Here is a 22,974-nt window from a genome sequence, read left to right as displayed (position 1 = left end):
CAGTAAGGTCAAAAGAAGCAGGGCCCGGATGAGACTGCGGAGACTGTTGCATCAACCAAAGGCCATACATAGAGTGGCCTTGGACGCCCTGATAAGGCGTACCCCATAGACAGCTCAGTCTCCGTGTGAATTCTCTAGTAAGAGGCAGTCTCTGACATGAACTCCGTTGCCTGCTCCTTGATCACTTCTCACCGGTGGGGTGACCTAGCTAACCCATAGAGGAGGAAGAGCCAGGCAGTCTTCATGGACCTGATAGGCTAGGGTCAGATGATACAGGAGGAAGGCTTCCCTTATCAGCGGACTAGGGAAGAAGGAAAAGGGAGGGAGACGGAGGGAGGATGAGACCGGGAGGAGATGAAGAGGGGACTAAAACTGGGATACAAAGTGAATAAATTATAAATAATAGTAATAATAATTTTTAAAACACAAAAATAGGTGGAGCAAACATGTTATAAAATGTGAGGAAAATTCTGTAACACACGTAGTCAACTAAATGCTAAAATGTTATTTTTAACTTTTCAGCAAATTAATAAAAATGTTTAAAACATAGCTTAAATGGTCAAATGGCAGGAGAAGACTCTTTACAGATTAAAACAATTATATGAGTAATAATAAAAAAAAATTGGGACTCTAAAAGTGAAGAGCATTTTCAGAGTGGAACTCATTTTAGGCATATTTAATAGCAAAATCATAATGAATAATCTTTCCAATGGTAAAACTCAAAAGAAAAATTAGTATTTATATGGTACCTAGAATTGATTTAATTTGGGATTCTTTATCAAAAAATTAAATACCAAAAATAAATCAATTAAAAATGGTGAAGTAGTCAATATTTATTTATAGTGAAAAAATCACAATAAATGAGTTCTCAAAACCTGAAAATTGTCCTAAGAACAAAAGATAAACATGCTTTAAAGTTGCCATTTGACCATAACATCAAAAAACCCTATTTCTATAAATATTTCTCTCTGTAAACTTCTTAATGTTTTCTGTATAACAAATTTAGAAATTTTTGACAAATAGATGGAAATATAATTCAATTTTTCAGCATGACTGAAATTGTTTTCCATTATTAATAAGCCAGAAAAGCATCAGCTATGTGATTTGTCAGTAGCAATACCATAAAGTTTTTAATAAATATTTTCTGTCTAATTTAGAGAAACCATAAAATATTTCATAAGTGTGGTATGCGATTTGGAAACACTAAAGTTTTTTCCTTGCAGGGAAAATAGTCAAGAATGATGAAGTTATTACTTTGACTGTTATTGCTGCCACTGTCGTTGTGAACTTGCGTTACGTTGATTAATATTAATGCTTGAGATTACATCAGTACAAATATATGTACATATATACACATATATATATGTATATTTAGTATAAGCAGGGAGTTAGAGGACAAGGGACATCAGATATGCTGAAATGTATCCTTACTTTTGGAAACACATGAAACAGGATACTCAAACATACTGATACGCCTCTTTGAATAATATTCATGGGCTTATAACCAGCAACACACAGATGATCCGATCCTCTTGTTTAAGGTGGTTTTAAAATTCATACTATTCTCTGTGAGTCACCGACGATGGAACTCCGTGGAGAGAGCTGTATTCTCACTAAGTCTCAAGAAGAACCAAAGCCAGTCCAACTCTGGGGAGGAGAAGAAGTCCCAAACCTAGCTGAGGGGCTATTGGCACTTAAAAGCTGCTGGGAGGGGCAGAGCTAGTTTTCTTAAGAGAATCATCACTTGTGGGTCCACCAAACTCCAGTAGAAGGCCACATATCCAGGAGTATAGGAGCTGCACAAATTGGACATGATAGGAACAAATAAAAAGAGAGTGCAAAGTGGGATGGGTAGGAAAGAGCTGGGAGGAGCTGGGTGAGTAATGACTATGATCAAAACACATTGCACAAAAACAATTAAAAAAAAAACCACATTGTACAAAATTCTGAGAGAACAAATAAGATGATTTAAAAATAGAGAATTAAAAGAATGAACTCTACTCTTTTTACAATTATTTATTTTAATTGGAAAAATGTCGACGATTACATTTCTGCATTCAAATGTTTTAATGGTGACTTCTCCATCACGTATGCATATTTTTGTTGCCAGATACCACTGATAACGTGTGTGGTGGGTCAGCCTCAGGTCCATAAGTTCTGTGTCCTGGTGTTAGGTGGGTCTGCACCGTGCACCGAGGGAGGGCTTCTGGAAGGCATCCCTGAACCAAAATAAGTCAAGTGAGCATTTTAAAATACAGAGAGTATATTCACTAATTCACTGTAAGTTAAATGAATCTGCAATAATATGAAAATGACAGTTTCAGCATAGATAAGAATGAATTCAGGTCCTGAAAATATGAGGTAGTAAGTTAGAGAAAGTAACAAGGGCCAGATCCTTACTTTATTTTATATTTTATGTAAACTGCTGACCAAATCACCAATAGATATTCTAAAATATGGCCAATTTGACAATAAAAACACCACACAAACTAAAATTAACATGAATAGGATATAATTGCCACCCTAACTAAACTTTATTAGAATGAGAAAGATAATAATAAGAGAAATGAGAGAAACAGAAAAGGATATAAAGAAAAAAGAGAAATAAGAATTATTTTTATGATTATTTACAATTTATTCACACTGTATCCTAGTTGTAGACCCTTCCTCCTTTCCTCCCATTCCCACCTCCTTCCTTTTTCCTCCTCTATCCCTCTCCCCTGATCCTCTATCTTCTTCCACTGATAGGGGAAGACCTCCTACCCTACTATCTGACCCTAGCCTATCAGATCCCATCAGGACTGTTTGGTTCCTCTTCCTCTGGGGGCTGTCTAGATTGCCCCACCACAATTCTTATGTGGTACCATGTTTCTATAGTCAAAACTATTTTGGAAGCTGAAGTGGGATATTACTGGGACATACAGTTTTAGGATTTAGGACCAAAATAGAATTATGGTGAGACCTCACCCCAATCTTAAAAAGAAAACACAGTAACAACATCTTAATGTTAGTGAGAAAAAGAAATACAGAAACTTATCCTATTCTTGAAAATAGGATAGATTAAGTAAAATTGAAATTAATTTGAGCTTACATGGCAAAATGTTAAGAAGTTTAAATATTCTTACAAACATATATAAAGAATGCATAGAATAAGATGGATAACTGATGTCCCAGTCCCAAACTGGAAATTATCCAAATGATGATCATTGGATATTTCATTGGACAAATTATAATATTCTGATTGATAGAAAATATCCTCTACAATAATTTAAGTATTGATACGTGTATCATGTGCATTCAAAAACATTGAACTCACTCTCTCCCAAAAGGAAGTCACAAAACCAAAAATGAATCAAAATTGGGCATAAAATACATTTAAGTGATTTATTATCACTTATCAGCCACAAAACAGATTAATGTTGCAAGGAAGAGATAAAAGCAAGAAGGACACAAAAGGCATTGAGTCACTGGCAAGTCTCTAAACCTTAACTTGTTTAAATGTGGGCTTGTTGTATAATGATTCTTTAAATGGTAGATCTTAGAGAGTTTTGTGAAGTATGATCGATTTTGTAATGCTAAATACAGAAATAATATGTGAGGATCAATATTTAGGGAAGTTTCTCTGAGAGGAACATACGCAATCTCTGAGTTGAATGAATAGAGAATAACATTGGTACCTAACCTTTATTTACAGCCATCTAAAGAAGTGATTTAAATGACTGATTGGAATCTGTGGAACAGAAAACAGACTGGCTTGAGGGCCATGAAGGAATGAATCAATAAATGAAGGTGCTGAAGGTTACCCTTAAATGTTTGGCTTTACCATTTTTTTGTTGTTGTTGTTGTTTTCTTTTGACTTTTTCTTTTCCTCCCACAGGGTCTCATTACGTTACCCTGGCTGATCTTGAACTTATAAACTCAACTGATACTCCTGACTTATCCTTGCAAGTTGTGGTACTATATAGTTTAAAAAACTGAATTTTGCCTCTAATAAAATACTTTTAATATTTCTTAATATTATTACTCAACAAATACAACAGCAGTCTTTTATAAAATAGTTACGATCTGTTTACCCTATGTTTATTATCTGTCTGTACACATTAAAGTTTTACTCTTCCTTTTAGATGAATCAGTTAAGAAGGAAATGATAGATATTAGTTGATACAAATGACCAACTTGCGCACGCAACTGCAATTTGTAACTACTTTCTATCATCTGACTGTTTTCACTTACAGTTAAGCTAGATGGAGAGGATTGTCTGAAACCATTTTAAGGTTTATCTTATTTTAATTAAAGCTCAACCCTTAGCTGTGAGGATGTCTTTCATGCTATAAAGTGTCCTTCCTGCCAAAAGCTGCCCATCCAGCTGAAAATAAGGACATATGACACATGTTCCTTCTGGAGGAAGGTAGTGTTCATATACACAGGCCCGAGTACTGCAAACTCAATTCTATTAAAAGTAATGAAGTAGGGATGTCAGGATACTTATCCGCAAACGTCCACTCAGGCCTTTTCACAGTTCATGGTAAGAACTGGTGGGGGCTTATAAAAGCTCTGTGCAGGAGAGCCCAGCAGTGTGGGGTTTAAGGGACATTAACTCATAGCTGGAATTCTTTCCCAGAGATTTTTAAAGGCCTATTTAGAAGATTGTTTGGTCTTGAAATTCAGGTATAAACACATTAATTAGAGAATGGCTGGTTCACAACGTTTAGACAAAAGATTGTATATATTTTTCTTATATGTATATAAACATGCTTTAGCTGCAGTTATGGTAACACCAATCATGAATTTAGAGATAGGATGGCCAGTTCTTGCTAGTTGTATTATCCTCTGTGCCCCAGCTTCTTCTAATAGAATGAGATGAAACCATTTAACTTCTTACATTCTTTAAAAATCTTTGTTCATGTGTACTATGCCTATGTCAGAAAGAGACAGACAGCATGTGTGTCATGATACTTGTATTGGAGGGAGGGGACCTTGGATGTTAGCCCTGACTTTCACCTTGTTTGAACTAATGTCTCTTATTTGCTGCTTCAGTCACTAAGCTGACCGGTTGTTTAACAGGAATTGTACTGTCCCTGACTCCCATTTCATCATGGACACACTGAGATTAGAGATACACAGTGCCACAATCGGCTTTACGTGGGATGTGGGAATCCAAAAGCACGTTGCCATGCTTGAAGGGTAAATGCTCTACCAACTGAGATCTCTTCGCAGGCCGTGTAAATTAGCACTTAATATCCTTCTAGCGGTCCTGTGAGAGTACTAAGTGAAGTCAAAGCTGAGCAATATCCTGCCCAACTGCATAGAGTAAGTCTTTAACGGCTGTCATGAACAGATTTGTATTGCATCATGCTGATTTATTCCTGCGGCCTTTGCTTTCCGCGTCAACTGATGTTACAGGGTCACACAGATGGAAAGCTGCCTGCAATGCTTCTCATCTCATGCTTTTTGTGCCTGTTTTCCTTCCTGCCCCTTGCATGTTGGGTGAGCCCAACCCTGGGTGAGATGCCTGTGGTGAACATCCATGATAGAAGGGGAAAAAAACAGAGAAGCTGATGGCTCCGCACACAGTCAGGAATAACCAAATCTCAGCTGCAGCGATATGGGCAAACTTGGGAACATAGCCGCAGAAACTCGCCCTGACTGTGGTCTCATGAACACTGACATTTCCCAGAAGCAGAGTGCTCAGCCCATCTCACTAGGTTGAAAGGAATAATCATTCTTGCTCTAGGAAAGTAACTTTGGGATTAATTTGATATACATTAATAAATACTTACATAAGAAAAATCTCAAAATAATTGTCATATTTCCCTGTATGCAAATATTTTAAGATAAATTAGAGAATACCAGTTTTTAAGACCTTTATGAATGAACTTCAAAGATAACTGTTTTAGAAAAGAAGATACTTCTTATTTTTTTTTTAAAGTATAAACCTTGACTGCAAGGGGGCTACAAAGTGAATAAACAGTAATTTATAAAAATAAATAAATAAATAAATAAATTTAAAAAACCTTTAGTTCATTCTTATAAAAGTATTCTTCTTTCATTAAGATGAATGTAGGAGTGGGGGGGGGTCAAGATGGCAGCGCCGGGAGGACTCTCATTCTGAGCAGCAGCAGCAGGATCAGCACAGTGACCAGTAATTAGAACTCGTGGCCATAAAACACAGTCCTTGTGTTTCCCAGGTGAGAGGATACCCCACGGTGGGGGATTCAATCAGCTTTTAACTCACCCGGCTAAACCGCGGAAGAGATCCCGGTTCCGCCAGACGCTTGGCTGCCGGCCCCCAGCCCCAGCCCCAGCACAGAGCCACAAGCCAGTGTCTCTGGTCAGGGTCCCAGACTGAACCTTGGGCACCACACTATCAGAGACTGGAATTTTCAGTCAAGAGATAACCCCAGGGTACAGGAAACGATTGGGACCGGCCTTAGGTCACCCAGACATCCCCTGGAAAAGACTCAGGCGGGTTCCACGGGCACCCCAGGAGCCAGCCCGGAGCCAGAGCCGGGGACCCAGGTTCGGGCACAGAGCCCTGCCTGCCTGCGCGCCTGATTCACCGCCAGAGATAGAAACGGCGGGTCTGATCTCAGAGCCCTGCCTGCCTGCCTGCCTGCCTGCCTGCCTGCCTGCCTGCCTGATTCGTCCCAGAGATAGAACTGTGGGCACCAGGGCACCAGCGAATGAGTTTCACTGTCCAGTGCAAACACCCAGGGAGGGAAACAGCTGGTCTGATCTCAGAGCACTCAGCCGACACCCCCACTTCGAAAAGGTCTCGGGAAAATTACGCAGTTTAGGCAGACACCCAGGCTCCCAAAGGCTGGAAAGGCGGACAAAGGCAGTTTCTGCACACCAGACAGCTGGCCGAGTCTGAGCCACCATCACTGAGCTGTGCTCCAGACACAGGCAGTTTCTGCGGCCAGCCAGCTGGCAGAGACTGAGCAGTGTGCACCAGGGCAAAAAAAAAGAATCTGAGCCTGATGGGCAACTGTTGGGCAGGTGAACGGAATTTTAGGTAAGAACTGGGAAATAGTAAGAGCTGGAGAGGACAGGGTCTCCACAAGGAGAGCAACAGAACAAGAAAATTTGAACACAGGGAACTTCCCAGAGACTCATACTCCAACCAAGGACTATTCATGGAGATAACCCAGAACCCCTGCACAGATGTAGCCCAGGGCAGTTCAGAGTCCAATTGGGTTACATAGTAATGTGAAGAGGGACTGCCTCTGACATAATCTGATTGGCCTGCTCTTTGATCACCTCCCTCTGGGGGGGAGCAGCCTTACCAGTCCATAGTAGAGGACAATGCAGCCACTTTTGATGTGAACTGACAGACTAAGATCAGAAAGGAGAGGAGAACCTCCCCTATTAGTGGACTTGGGGAGTGGGATGCAGAATGAATAAAGTGTAATTGATGAAAAATTAAAAAATAAATAAATAAATATATAAAAATAAAATAAGATGTGGTCTACAAAAAAAAAAAAAAAAAAAAAAAAAAACAAGGAAGGAAGGAAACTGTACTGATTTAAATCACCCAATCCTTCCCTGGAAAAAGCCTAGCAGACCGGCGGGGCCGAGCCGCCATCACTCAGCTGTGCTCCAGACACAGGCACAAACAGTGGCTACACGCCAGATGTCCAACTGGGTCACAGCAGCTGATCATTAAATTTACAGCAAGAAACCCAGAAACAGGGCAGCTGTCCTCAGGACTTCCCTGGGTGAGAGGAGAACCCTCTCGACTAAAAAAGACCACAGTTACCACTCAGGTCTCTATCCCTGAGGTGAGCAGCAGCAATTCCTGAAAAAATGCCAGCCATCCAGGGACTATACCCAAAAAGCTGAGAAGACATCCTTCAGGAAAAAACAGCTTTCTGCAAAGGGGATTCTTTCCACCACAGGATCCCCAGGAACCACCAGAAAATAACCCCAAACACCTAAGATAGCACAATGGGTAGAGGCCAGAGTAAAAGCTCAAGCAACAAAAGACAGAGCAATATGGCATCTCCAGAACCAAGTTACCCAGGGGCAAGTAGTCCTGGACACCCCAGCATAACTGAAATCCAAGAAGATGACCTAACAACTATGCTCAAGAAGATGATAACAGAGGAAACAAATAAGATTCGTAAAGACATAGAGGAAGATAAACTCAAACAGAACATTGCCATGCGTAAAGAAATAGAGGAAGCTGCAGCCAAACAGTTTATGGCCTTTAGAAAGGAAATGCTTAAAGCACTGAATGAAATTAAAGAAACAGATTTGAAGGAACTAAAAGAAAAACAGGAAAGTACAATCAGACAGGTGAAGGAAGTAAACAAAACAACTCAAGACCTGAAGATAGAATTGTAAAAATTAAAGAAAACACAAAAGGAGGAAATAATGGAGAGGAAGAACCTAGGGAAGAAAACAGGAACTACAGAAGTAAGCATAGCCAACAGACTACAAGAGATGGAAGAAAGAATCTTAGGTGTAGAAGATACAATGGAAGAAATCAATGTATCTGTCAAAGAAAATGTTAAATCCAAACAATTCCTGACACAGACCGTCCAAGAAATCCAAGACAATATGAAAAGACAAAACCTAAGAATAATAGGAATAGAGGAAAAAGAAGACTCCCTGCACCAAGGCCCAGAAAATATTTTTAATAAAATCATTGAAGAAAATTTCCCCAAGTTAAAGGAGAGGCCAATAAGAATACATGAGGCCTACAGAACACCCAACAAATTTGACCAGAAAAGAAAATCCTCCCGCCACATAATAATCAAAACAGTAAGTATACAGAACAAAGAAAAAATACTAAAAGCTGCAAGGGAAAAAGGCCAAGTAACATATAATGGCAAACCCTTTAGAATCACACCTGACTTTTCAACAGACACTATGAAAGCCAGAAGGGCCTGGACAAATATCATGCAGACCCTAAGAAAACACAGATGTCAGCCCAGGCTACTATACCCTGCAAAACTCTCAGTCCTCATAGACGGAAAAAACAAGATATTCAATGACAAAAACAAATTTCAACAATACCTACAAACAAATCCAGCATTACAGAAGACACTGGAAGGGAAAATACAACCCCCCAAAATTAGCTTCTTTCAAGAAAACACAAAAAATAATTAACCTTACTACAGTAAAAAAAAAAGCAACTAAGCACACAACCTGATGACCACAGCCAACATCAAAATCAAGGGATCTAACAGCCACTGGTCATTAATCTCTCTCAACATCAATGGACTCAACTCTCCAATAAAAAGACACAGATTAACAGAATGGATACGTAAACAAAACCCAGCAATCTGTTGCATACAAGAAACACACCTAAGACACAAAGATAGACATTACCTGAGGGTAAAGGATTAGAAGACGACTTTCCAAGCAAACAGACCCAAGAAGCAAGCAGGAGTAGACATTCTAATTAATGTCTGATAAAATAGACTTTCAACCAAAATTAATAAAAAGAGATGGGGAAGGACACTTCATACTCATCAAAGGAAAATTCCACCAAGAAGACATCACAATCCTGAACATCTATGCCCCAAATAGAAGAGCACCCACATTTGTTAAAGAAACATTGATAAAAATTAAACCACATATAGATCACCACACATTAATAGTGGGAGACTTCAACACCCCACTCTCAACAAAGGACAGGTCAACAAAACAGAAATTAAACAGAGAAACAATGTCTCTGACAGAGGTCATGAATCAAATGGACCTAACAGACATTTACAGAACTTTACACCCAAACACAAAAGAATTTACCTTCTTCTCAGCACCTCATGGAACCTTCTCCAAAATAGACCATATAGTTGGTCACAAAGCAAGCCTCAACAGATACAAGAAGATTTAAATAATCCCTTGCATCTTGTCTGATCACCATGGAATAAAGCTGGACCTCAACAATAGCAGAAATAGCAAAAAGCCTACACACACATGGCAACTGAACAACTTGTTACTAAATGACAGCTGTGTCAGGGAAGAAATAAAGAAAGAAATTAAAGTCTTTCTAGAAATCAATGAAAATGAAGACACAACATACCCAAACTTGTGGGACACAATGAAAGCAGTGCTAAGAGGAAAGTTCATAGCATTAAGTGCCTTCAAGAAGAAATTCGAGATAGCTCATTCAAGTAACTTAATGGCTCACTTAAAAACCCTAGAAAAAGAAGAAGCAGACACACCAAGAAGGAGTAGATGGGTGGAAATAATCAAACTCAGGGCTGAAATCAATCAATTGGAAACAAATAAAACAATTCAAAGAATCAACGAAACCAAGAGCTGGTTCTTTGAGAAAATCAAAAAGATCAACAAACCCTTAGCCAAGCTAACTAAAAGGCAGAGAGACACCACCCCAAATCAACAAAATCAGAAATGAAAAGGGGGACATAACTACAGACACTGAGGAAATCCAAACAATCATTAGGATTTACTTCAAAAGTCTATATGCCACAAAATTTGAAAATCTAAATGAAATGGACAATTTTCTTGATCAATTTGACTTACCAAAGCTGAACCAGGACCAGGTAAATCAACTAAATAGTCCTATATCCCCCAAAGAAATAGAAGCAGTCATCAAAAGTCTCCCATCCAAAAAAAGCCCAGGACCAGATGGCTTCAGTGCAGAATTCTACCAGACCTAAAGAAGAGCTAACACCAATAATCGTCAAACTATTCCACAAAATAGAAACAGAAGGAACATTACCAAACTCATTCTATGAAGCCACAGTCACCTTGGTACCTAAACCTCACAAACACTCAACAAAGAAAGAGAATTTCAGGCCAATCTCCCTCATGAACATTGATACAAAAATACTTAACAAAATACTTGCAAACCGAATCCAAGAACACATCAAAGATATTATCCACTATGACCAAGTAGGCTTCATCCAGGTATGCAGGGGTGGTTCAATATACGGAAATCCATCAATGTGATCCACCATATTAACAAACTGAAAGAAAAAAAAAACACATGATAATCTCCCTAGATGCTGAAAAAGCATTTGACAAAATCCAACTTCCATTCATGTTTAAAGTATTGGAGAGATCAGGGATACAAGGCACATATCTAAACATAGTAAAGGCGATATACAGCAAGCCTATAGCCAACATCAAACTGAACAGAGAGAAACTTAAAGCAATCCCAGTAAAATCAGGGAAAAGACAAGGCTGCCCACTCTCCCCATATCTCTTCAACATAGTGCTGGAAGTCCTTGCTAGAGCAATAAGACAGTTGAAGGAGATCAAGAGGATACAGATTGGAAAAGAAGAAGTAAAATTATCACTATTTGCAGATGATATGATAGTATACGTGAGTGACCCCAAAAACTCCACCAGGGAACTCCTACAGCTGAGAAACACCTTCAGCAAAGTGGCCAGATACAACATTAACTCAAAAAAATCAGTAGTCCTCCTGTATACAAAAGACAAAAGGGCTGAGAAAGAAATTAGGGAAACAACAACCTTCACAATAGCCACAAATGACATAAGGTACCTCGGAGTAACCCTAACCAAGGAAGTCAAAGACTTGTATGAAAAAAATTTCAAGTCTCTGAAGAAAGAATTAGAAGAAGATATGAGGAGATGGAAAGATCTCCCATGCTCATGGCTTGGCAGGATTAACATAGTAAAAATGGCCATCTTGGAGCTGGTTTCTTCCTTCCACCTTCCCGATGGTGAGTGCTCTCTGTCACAAACAATTCCACATTTGGCTAAGGCTGAGGATCTGGCTTGCTTCCATATATGTGGACCTATCTGCATTGCCCATGTGGCACACTGGGATTGGCTACCCAGAGGCTATTTAAGCTGTGGGCTGGCTTTCCCCAGGGTCAGATGATTGTTCAAGGTTCCTGAATAAACTGCATTGAAAAAAAAATAAAAAAAAAAAAACAACAACAACAAAAAAAAAAACAATTAAAAAAAATGGCCATCTTACCAAAAGCAATCTACAGATTCAATGCAATTCCCATCAAAATACCAACACAATTCTTTACAGACCTGGAAAGAAAAATTCTCAACTTCATTTGGAAAAACAAGAAACCCAGAATTGCTAAAACAATCCTCTACAATAAAAGATCTTCCGGAGGTATCTCCATTCCTGATCTTAAGTTGTACTATAGAGCAACAGTTTTAAAAACTGCATGGTACTGGCATAGAAACAGAATGGTGGATCAATGGAACCGAACAGAGGACACAGAAATAAACCCACACACTTACAGACACCTGATCTTTGACAAAGACGCCAAAACCATACAATGGAAAAAAGATAGCATCTTCAACAAATGGTGCTGGTCCAACTGGATGTCTACATGTAGAAAAATGAAAATAGATCCATACTTATCACCCTGCACAAAACTGAAGTCCAAGTGGATCAAAGACCTCAACAAAAGCCAGACACATTAAATCGGTTAGAAAAAAAAGTGGGAAATACCCTAGAACTCATTGGTACAGGAGAAAACTTACTGAACAGAACACCAACAGCACAGGCTGTAAGAGCAACAATCAATAAATGGGACCTCATGAAACTGAAAAGCTTCTGTAAAGCAAAGGACACCCTCATCAAAACAAAGCGACTGCCTACAGATTGGGAAAGAATCTTCACCAACCCTTTATCTGACAGAGGACTCATATCCAGTATATATAAAGAACTAAAGAAGCTGAAAAGCAGCAAACCAAGTAATCCACTTAAAAAATGGGGAACAGAGCTAAACAGAGAATTCTCTGTAGAGGAATATCGAATGGCAGAGAAGCACTTAAAGAAATGCTCAACCTCACTAGCCATTAGGGAAATGCAAATCAAAACAACCCTGAGATTTCACCTTACACCCATGAGAATGTCCAAGATCAAAAACTCAAGTGACAACACATGCTGGAGAGGTTGTGGAGAAAGGGGAACCCTTCTCCACTGCTGATGGGAATGTAAACTTGTACAACCACTCTGGAAAGCAATCTGGCACTTTCTCAGACAGCTAGGAATAGCGCTTCCTCAAGATCCAGCCATACCACTACTGGGCATATATCCAAAAGAGGCTCAAGTACACAAAAAGGACATTTGCTCAACCATGTTTGTAACAGCTTTATTTGTAATAGCCAGAATCTGGAAACAACCCAGATGCCCCTCAACTGAAGAATGGATGCAGAAATTGTGGTACATCTATACAATGGAGTATTACTCCGCAATGAAAAATAAGGAAATCATGAAATTTGCAGGTAAACGGTGGGACCTGCAAAGGCAAAGAGACACAGATGGTATATACTCACTCATATAGACATACAACGTCGGACAAAACCACTAAAATCTATGCATCTAAAGAAACCAAGCAAGAGAGAGGACCCTAACTAAAATGTTCAATCCCCACCTGAAAGGCAAAAAGGATGGACATCAGAAGAAGAAGAAAACAGGAAACAATCTAGAAACCTGCTACAGAGGGCCTCTGAAAGCTAGAAAAAGAAAGCAGGAAACAAACTAGGAACCTACCACAGAGGGCCTCTGAAAGACTCTGCCCTGCTGACTATCAAAGCAGATGAGCCTTATGGTCAACTGTTCGGCAGAGTGAATGGAATGTTATGTAAGAAGTGGGAAATAGTAAGAGATGGAGAGGACAGGAACTCCACAAGGAGAGCAAGAGAACAAGATAATTTGAACACAGGGAACTTCCCAGAGACTCATACTCCAACCAAGGACTATTCATGGAGATAACCTAGAACCCCTGCACAGATGTAGCCCATGGCAGGTCAGTGTCCAAGTGGGTTACCTAGTAATGGGAAGAGGGACTGCCTCTGACATAATCTAATTGGCCTGCTCTTTGATAACCTCCCCCTGGGGGGGGAGCAGCCTTACCAGGCCACAGTAGAGGACAATGCAGCCACTTTTGATGAGAACTGATAGACTAAGATCAGAAAGGAGAGGAGAACCTCCCCTATCAGTAGACCTGGGGAGGGGCATGCATGCAGAAAGGGGAGGGAGGGTGGGATCAGGAGGGGAGGACAGAGGGGCTTATGGGGGGATACAAAATGAATAAAGTGTAATTAATAAAAAATTTAAAAAGTTAAAAAAAAGATGAATGTAAACAAGAATTACCTTAGAAATAGTCATTGTGTCCAATTACTATATGTATCATATTAAAATAAATACTTTTATGGTTTTAAAATTTTTATTAAAAAATTGTATATGCTTCTCTGGATGGAATTATGGAAAAAACACAATAGGATATTGTGCAATAACCTCTGAAGTCAGAAATAAGGCCTCATATCACTGTAGTCTTAGCAATCAGCACAGAATCCCAGCATGCAGTACATACCCCAGATTTGTTTTTCTTTCTGAACTAAAACAAGTGGATTTTGAAAAGAAACTTTGTAAACAGAAGACAGATTTTAGATCCAAGCAGATTTTATTTTAATTTGAACCTCCACCTACCATTGTGACCTCAAGAAAACTACTTATTTCTGCAAGGAAATGAAAATTATAGCTAAATTTTTTGAGTAAAAAAAAAAATAAGAAAACATGCTGAAGTAAATAAAGATGTTACTTCTACACTATAGCACTGACTGGTCCCAATTTTAACAGATGTAAATGTGAAAACCAAAGGAAGATAATTTGATGAATCAGAATCAAAAGTCTACTGGTCAGTCCTAATATAGTTTGGTAATTTAAAATTGTGAAGGATGGAATTTTAATTAGTCTCAAAAAATAAAAAATAACTTTGGATTATTTAATATTTAAATGTTTGCAAAAATTTCCAAAGGGATTAGAACATTTGTGATTCACACAAATTACTATATTAATATTCACTAAATACATTTCACCAATTTGTATATATATATATACATATATATATCTATATATAGATATATAGATATATATAAATGTCAATGCAAAAGATCACTACTCTGTTAGATATATGTTTTAAAATATGAATATTCATTTATGGGAAATCATGATTGTCCAGTATAGATATGAAATAGACAAACGATATCTTCCTTCTTAAGTTGCATTTATAACAACAACAAAAAAGTGATATACACTTGTGTAGTTGTTAGACTGCCAAAGCAGAAAAATATTGTAGCCATGGTATAAGAAACAATTTCTTAAAAATGTTTACTCATAAACTTCACTATAATGAATAAGCTTTATTAGCTAAGGATATAGTTGAAACTACCCAATTTAAGACAGTACATATTTACCTTCTAGGAAACTCTTGTAGGCACAATATTGAATTTCTTAAAATAATATCCTTAAGAAAAGATAGTCTGATTGCATGCTGGTTGATACCCCAGGTCCCGCCTCTGAGAAAAAGGTATCGGACGGGTCTGATGCTCTTTGGGTGGATGACACCTAAATGAACATCAGTACAAAGTCCCAATTTATTTCTAATATCAGAGATCAGACCTCTACTCTTGCCTGATGCGTCCAAAACAAAAAGGGGGAACTGTAGAGAGCTGCGGAATGCTGTGCCTTAAAGATGGAGCTGGTTTCCACCTTCCACCTTCCCGATGTTGAGTGCTCTCTGTCACGAACAATTCCACATTTGGCTAAGGCTGAGGATCTGGCTCGCTTCCATGTATGTGGACCTATCTGCATTGCCCACGTGGCATGCCTGGGTTGGCTACCCAGAGGCTATTTACGCTGTGGGCTGGCTTTCCCCAGGGTCAGATGATTGTTCAAGGTTCCTGAATAAACTGCATTGAAAAAAAAAAAAAAGATAGAGATATCCAAGTGGGTACCCTAGTAAGGGGAACAAGGACTGTTTCTGACATGAATGGCTCAATGGCTGGGTTTTTGACTCCTCCCACCCCCCAGGGAGGATCAGTCTTGCTAGGCCACAGAAGAGGACATTGCAGCCAGTCCTGAAGATACAGGATAAGTTAGGGTCAGATGGAAGGGGAGGAGGACCTCCCCATCAGTGCACTTGGAAAGGGGAAGGGAGGAGATGAAGGAAGGAGGGTGGGATTGGGAGGGAATGAGGGAGGAGGCTATGACTGGGATACAAAGTAAATAACCTGTGATTAATATAAAAAAATAAATAAAAAGTATATAAAAAGAAAAGATAAAGAAACTAAGAACAGTGTAAAGCCTCATTATTCAAAACCAGAAAAATAACAAAATAACAAAGTATCTCCATGGAATGGAATCCTAAGTACAAGGAAGTAGGAACTACTGATACCTACAGAAACCATTGTATACTCTGTATAAGAGGGGTTAGGATGCACCAAATAGAATCCAACAGATGAAAAATGGGGAGAACCCAAAACTCTTGCCAGACTCTTGCCAGAAATACCGGGTACTGAGATGAGGACTTAAAGAAATAAGCTCCAGAAGCCACAGTGATGTTTTAAGTGGCATCCAAAGAACTATAAAATACGCATGACTTTTGAAATAGCAGTTTTTGATGTATGGTTAAACGTTTCTACACTAAATAAAAAGGCATACACTTTTGATCTGATGATTTTCTTTTTCCAAGTTTTTTTACAGTCATACTAACATAAATAAAAAAACACATATGTATATAATGTGATATAATATAAATTATATTTTATATATAAAAAATGTAGACCTAAATCCTCTACAATAAAAGATCTTCTGGAGGTATCTCCATCCCTGATCTTAAGCTGTACTATAGAGCAACAGTTTTAAAAACTGCATGGTACTGGCATAGAAACAGAATGGTGGATCAATGGAACCGAACAGAGGACCCAGAAATAAACCCACACACTTATGGACACCTGATCTTTGACAAAGATGCCAAAACCATACAATGGAAAAAAGATAGCATCTTCAACAAATGGTGCTGGTCCAGCTGGATGTCTACATGTAGAAAAATGAAAATAGATCCATACTCATCACCCTGCACAAAACTGAAGTCCAAGTGGATCAAAGACCTCAACATAAAACCAGACACATTAAATCGGTTAGAAAAAAAGTGGGAAATACCCTAGAACTCATTGGTACAGGAGAAAACTTCTTGAACAGAACACCAACAGCACAGGTTCTAAGAGCAACAATCAATAAATGGGACCTCATGAAACTGAAGAGCTTCTGCAAAGCAAAGGACACCGTCATCAAAACAAAGCGACCACCTACAGATTGGGAAAGAATCTTGACCAACCCTTTATCTGACAGAGGACTCATATCCAGTATATATAAAGAACTAAAGAAGCTGAAAAGCAGCAAACCAAGTAATCCACTTAAAAAATGGGGAACAGAGCTAAACAGAGAATTCTCTGTAGAGGAATATCGAATGGCAGAGAAGCACTTGAAGAAATGTTCATCCTTACTAGCCATTAGGGAAATGCAAATCAAAACAACCCTGAGATTTCACCTTACACCCATGAGAATGTCCAAGATCAAAAACTCAAGTGACAACACATGCTGGAGAGGTTGTGGAGAAAGGGGAACCCTTCTCCACTGCTGATGGGAATGTAAACTTGTACAACCACTCTGGAAAGCAATCTGGCGCTTTCTCAGACAACTAGGAATAGCGCTTCCTCAAGATCCAGCCATACCACTACTGGGCATATATCCAAAAGAGGCTCAAGTACACAAAAAGGACATTTGCTCAACCATGTTTGTAGCAGCTTTATTTGTAATAGCCAGAAGCTGAAAACAACCCAGATGCCCCTCAACTGAAGAATGGATGCAGAAATTGTGGTACATCTACACAATAGAATATTACTCAGCAATGAAAAATAAGGAAATCATGAAATTTGCAGGTAATGGTGGGATCTGGAAAGGATCATCCTGAGTGAGTTGTCCCAGAAGCAAAAAGACACACACGGTATATACTCACTCATATAGACATACAACATAGGACAAACCCACTAAAACCTGTGCATCTAGAGAAACTAAGCAAGAGAGAGGACCCTAACTAAAATGTCCAATCCCCATCCGGAAAGGCAAAGAGGATGGACATCAGAAGAAGAAGAAAACAGGAAACAACCTAGGAACCTACCACAGAGGGCCTCTGAAAGCCTCTGCCCTACAGACTATCAAAGCAGATGCTGAGCCTGATGGGCAACTGTTGGGCAGAATGAATGGAATTTTAGGTAAGAACTGGGAAATAGTAAGAGCTGGAGAGGACAGGGTCTCCACAAGGAGAGCAACAGAACAAGAAAATTTGAACACAGGGAACTTCCCAGAGACTCATACTCCAACCAAGGACTATTCATGGAGATAACCCAGAACCCCTGCACAGATGTAGCCCAGGGCAGTTCAGAGTCCAGTTGGGTTACATAGTAATGTGAAGAGGGACTGCCTCTGACATAATCTGATTGGCCTGCTCTTTGATCACCTCCCTCTGGGGGAGAGCAGCCTTACCAGGCCATAGTAGAGGACAATGCAGCCACTTTTGATTTGAACTGATAGACTAAGATCAGAAAGGAGAGGAGAACCTCCCCTATTAGTGGACTTGGAGAGTGGCATGCAAGCAGAGGGAGGAGGGAGGGTGGGATTGGGAGGGGAGGAGGGAGGGGCTTATGTGGGATGCAGAATGAATAAAGTGTAATTGATGAAAAATTAAAAAAAAACAAAAAAGTAAAAAAAAATGTAGAACTACATTAAGGAGACTGAACCTAGATGAAAATATGACAATTATGAGAAATTATATAAACTTTTATGAGCTTTTCAGAGTAAAAGCTCTGTAGACTATTTAAAATGAACAACTATCTAGTTTCAAAAAAAAAGTAATTTTCCTCCAAATGTCAAAAAACCTACACATAGATGCATAGTTCAGTGAAAAAAAAGTGCAATTTAATGAAGCAAGTAAATATATAAATATCTATATTGTACATTCTCAGACATCTGCATAAATTGTCACATCCTAGAAAGTTTGTGAAAATATATGAATCAATTCTATGCCAATTAAAATCTTTGAGTTCTGTGTGGTTTGGTTTCTATTACCCCATCCATCCATTCACTCTTTCATTTGACTTTGTCTCTACAATGTGCAGCGTATACCGGGAGATATTGAGTTTGTACCATCTTTGTGAAATGTAACCTCAGGAGGCAGAAAATACGCATGATAAATATTTACAGTGTCAGGAGGAAAACAAGGAACACAACTGAGGATGGAGTCTCCTAAAATTTTTGATATAATTACTAAGAGGAGCCAGGAGGTGGTGTCCTTTTAGGAACAACTGAATTTAGGATGTGGTTGGTTGGGAAGAGCTCTAAAGCACAGATCCAGCACTCAGAAGGTCCTTTACCAGGAGTCTGAATGCTAAAGAGAATGAAAAGTTTAGCAGGGGAGGAAGAATTTGGAGAAGAAGCTGGGATCATTCCTGGAAGGTCTTGGCAAACATGTTTTACAGCTAGCATCGTGGAAGAGACAATCAGAAATGCTTATTGTTTTGCAATGCAGGTTTTGAAGAGTTTTGTTTTCGTTTTGTACTTGTTTCATATACAGTTACTCACTAAATGGTTTGTGAAAGTTGGGTATGGTGGGCCACGCCTATAATCTTAGCTCTAAGGAGACAGATGTCTGACTTGCAGGTCATCTTGTGCTGCAGCAGGAAACTGTCTCCAAAACTAAACCAAACACAAAAACTAGTGCAGGTGTTTTGGAGTTCTAACAGAGGAATTATCGTGGTAGCCATTTGCTGTCTTTGACACCTGAACTAAGAGTTATCTGTCCTGAAGTTTGTCGCTAAGATGGCATGGTTTGATAAATTCACTCATATGGACATCTCCCACTAATAGTATGATGGTACCCAGTTTTCGATGGCTTTTTAATGATTTGTTTGTTTACTACTATGGCCTGTGATAAATGTTATCTTGCTGTGATTTCTTTTGCCCTTTTTTCTCTCTCTCCCTCCTTTCTAAATTCCCTTCCTCCCTCTTACTGTTACTTATGCCTCATCTTTTTATATATATATAAATTCCTCTTATTTCACTTTTAATTGAAAGATACTTGAATACACTGTGGTACTGGTTTCTAATTGTGTAGTGAAATGTCAGTCAGGACAGTTTTAATACATGAGTCAAGAAAGGAAAGTTTTGTGTTGTGGCCAGGCTTTAATTGAAGCACACTTACTATCTTTGACTAAGTACTTGGCTGCCATTTTCACATGATTACAAACTTGAGAGGAAGCTCCTCGGCTAGCTGCAGGGTGGTAATGAGAAGACACGCTGTGCTGGCACTGAAGGATGCTGAGATTTCTCCTACACAGAAATGTAATCCAAGAAGAGAGAAGACACAAATACAATTGTCCTGTTTCACAGTCTGGGGGAATACCTTGAAGTGAAGCTGCCATTGAATGCTGAAATGGAAAGCCCTGTCAAGTTTAAAGAAGTAGTGCTGGAGCTGGACACACGGCTCAGCAGTTAAGAGCACAGGCTGCTCATCCAGAAGACCCAGGTTCAATTCCTAGCACTCACACAACAGCTCACACCTGTCTGTAACTCCAGTTTCAGGGCTTCTGACACCCTCACAGAGACATACATGAGGGCAAAATACCAACTACATAAAATAAAAATAACTGGAAAAAAAGTAGTGTAATCACTAGATTTGCAAAAAAAATAAAAAATAAAAAGGAAATGATAATTTTAACAGATTCACCTTATTCTCCCTCTAGGAGAATGTGCATTTGCATATGACAGAAAAGCTTAAATAATAATAATAATAAAACAGACTAAGATTGTGTTTGTTTCATTTCAGAGTTTGCTTTTGTTTTAATTTTGCTTTACATTTCTTTCCTATTATAGGACACATAGTCTTGCTAGGTAACACAAGCTGGCCTTGAACTTACCCTTCTCGGGAGATCAATGGAACCGCATAGAAGACCCAGAAATAAATCCACACACCTATGAATACTCGATATTTGACAAAGAAGCCAAATCCATTCAATGGAAAAAAGACAGCATCTTCAACAAATGGTGCTGGACCAACTGGATGTCTACATGCAGAAAAATGAAAATAGATCCATATTTATCACCCTGCACAAAACTAAAGTCAAAGTGGATCAAGGACCTTAACATAAAACCAGATACCCTAAATCAATTGGAAAAAAAGTGGGGAACAGCCTAGACTTCATCAGCACAGGAGACAACTTCCTGAACAGAACACCAACAGCACAGACTCTAAGAGCAACAATCAATAAATGGGACCTCATGAAACTGAAAAGCTTCTGTAAAGCAAAGGATACCGTCATCAAAACAAAACGACTGCCTACAGATTGGGAAAGAATCTTCACTAACCCTTTATCTGACAGAGGACTAATATCCAGTATATACAAAGAACTAAAGAAGCTGAAAAGCAGCAAACTAAGTAATCCAATTAAAAAATGGGGAACAGAGCTAAACAGAGAATTCTCGACAGAGGAATATCGAATGGCAGAAAAACACTTAAAGAAATGCTCATCCTCATTAGCCATCAGGGAAATGCAAATCAAAACAACCCTGAGATATCACCTTACACCCATCAGAATGGCCAAGATGAAAAACTCAAGTGATAACACATGCTGGAGAGGTTGTGGAGAAAGGGGACCCTCCTCCACTGCTGGTGGGAATGTAAACTGGTACAACAACTCTGGAAAGCTATCTGGCGCTTTCTAAGACAATTAGGAATAGTGCTTCCTCCAGACCCAGCTATACCACTGCTAGGTATATACCCAAAGTTCGTGCAAGTACACAAAAGGGATACTTGCTCAACCATGTTTATAACAGCTTTATTTGTAATAGCCAGAACCTGGAAACAACCCAGATGTCCATCAACGGTGGAATGGGTACAGAAATTGTGGTATTTTTATACAATGGAATACTACTCAGCAATCAAAAAGGAGGAAATCATGAAATTTGCAGGCAAATGGTGGGATCTAGAAAAGATCATTCTGAGTGAAATATCCCAGAAGGAGAAAGACAAACACGGGATATACTCACTTATATAGACCTATAAGATATGATAAACATAATGAAATCTATACACCTAAAAAAGATAATCAATTGAGCGGACATGGGGTAAGATGATCAATCCTCGTTTAGAAAGACAGATGGGATGTGCATTGAATGTATGACAGGAGTCTACTGAGAGCATCTGAAAGACTCTAACTAGCAGTGTTGTCAAAGCAAAGACTCATGACCAAACCTTTGGCAGAGTACAGGGAATCATAAGAAAGAGGGGGAGTTAGTCTGATGGGGAAAGGATAGGAGCTCCACAAGGACCAAATATATCCAGGCACAGGGTCTTTTCTGAGACTGACATTCAACCAAGGACCATGTATGGATATAACCTAGAACCTCCACTCAGATGTAGCCTGTGGTAGCTCAGTAACCAATTGGTTTCCCAAAGTGAGGGGAACAAGGACTATTTCTAACAGGAACTCAATGACTGGCTCTTTGGTCTCCCCACCCCTGAAGGGAGGAGCAGTCCTTCTAGGCCACAGAGGAGGGCTTTGCAGCCAGTCCTGAAGATACCTGATAAAACAGGATCAGATGAATGGGGAGGAGGTCCCCCCTATCAGTGGACTTGGAAAGGGGCACGGTGGAGATGAGGGAGGGAGGGAGGGAGGGACTGGGAGGGAATGAGGGATCGGGACATGGCTGGGATACAGAGTTAATAAAATGTAACTGATAAAAAAAATAATAATAAAATAAAAAAAGAACTTACCCTTCTCATGTCTCCACCTCCATAGAATTTTCAGTGTGCACTAGCATACTTAACTAACATTCACTTTTAACTCACTTTTAGCTTGAAGAAGATACAGGTGGATGATTCAGTTTTGCAGAATTGTGACTGTCAGGCAGGATTACTGTTTCTCTGGTCTGTCTATTGTGATAGATCAAGTACACAGCTATCTATGTGTTTATTTGTTTGTTACTATTTTTGTTTCCAAGGTTCCTTACTGAAGTTAATGATTATTTAATAGCATGAAAAAAGGAAGGGAAAGATGGGTAATGACCCTACCAGCTGCTGAAGTAGCTCCTTTAAGGAGCTATCCTCCAAGTGCTTTTGGAGTCACACCTAATTTGCTTTTACTTGCTGCAACGTGAGT

General features: G+C 39.2%; 1 protein-coding gene across 1 annotated transcript in view; it reads right to left on the bottom strand.

Moving 5' to 3' along the window:
- Positions 1–609: 609 nt before the first annotated feature.
- The window catches only part of Adgrl3 (adhesion G protein-coupled receptor L3), a 780,523-nt gene continuing 758,158 nt past the window's right edge, over positions 610–22,974 (bottom strand). The window contains exon 27 of the mRNA XM_060380826.1: positions 610–2,219. Coding sequence (XP_060236809.1) covers positions 2,143–2,219 — 77 coding nt within the window. The 3' untranslated portion in view covers positions 610–2,142. The remainder of the gene's footprint in view (positions 2,220–22,974) is intronic.

Source organism: Meriones unguiculatus, chromosome 3 (assembly GCF_030254825.1).
Source record: "Meriones unguiculatus strain TT.TT164.6M chromosome 3, Bangor_MerUng_6.1, whole genome shotgun sequence".
Lineage (NCBI taxonomy): Eukaryota > Metazoa > Chordata > Mammalia > Rodentia > Muridae > Meriones > Meriones unguiculatus.
The sequence above is the reverse complement of the archived record's forward strand: the minus strand, read 5'-3'. Positions and strand labels throughout refer to the sequence as shown.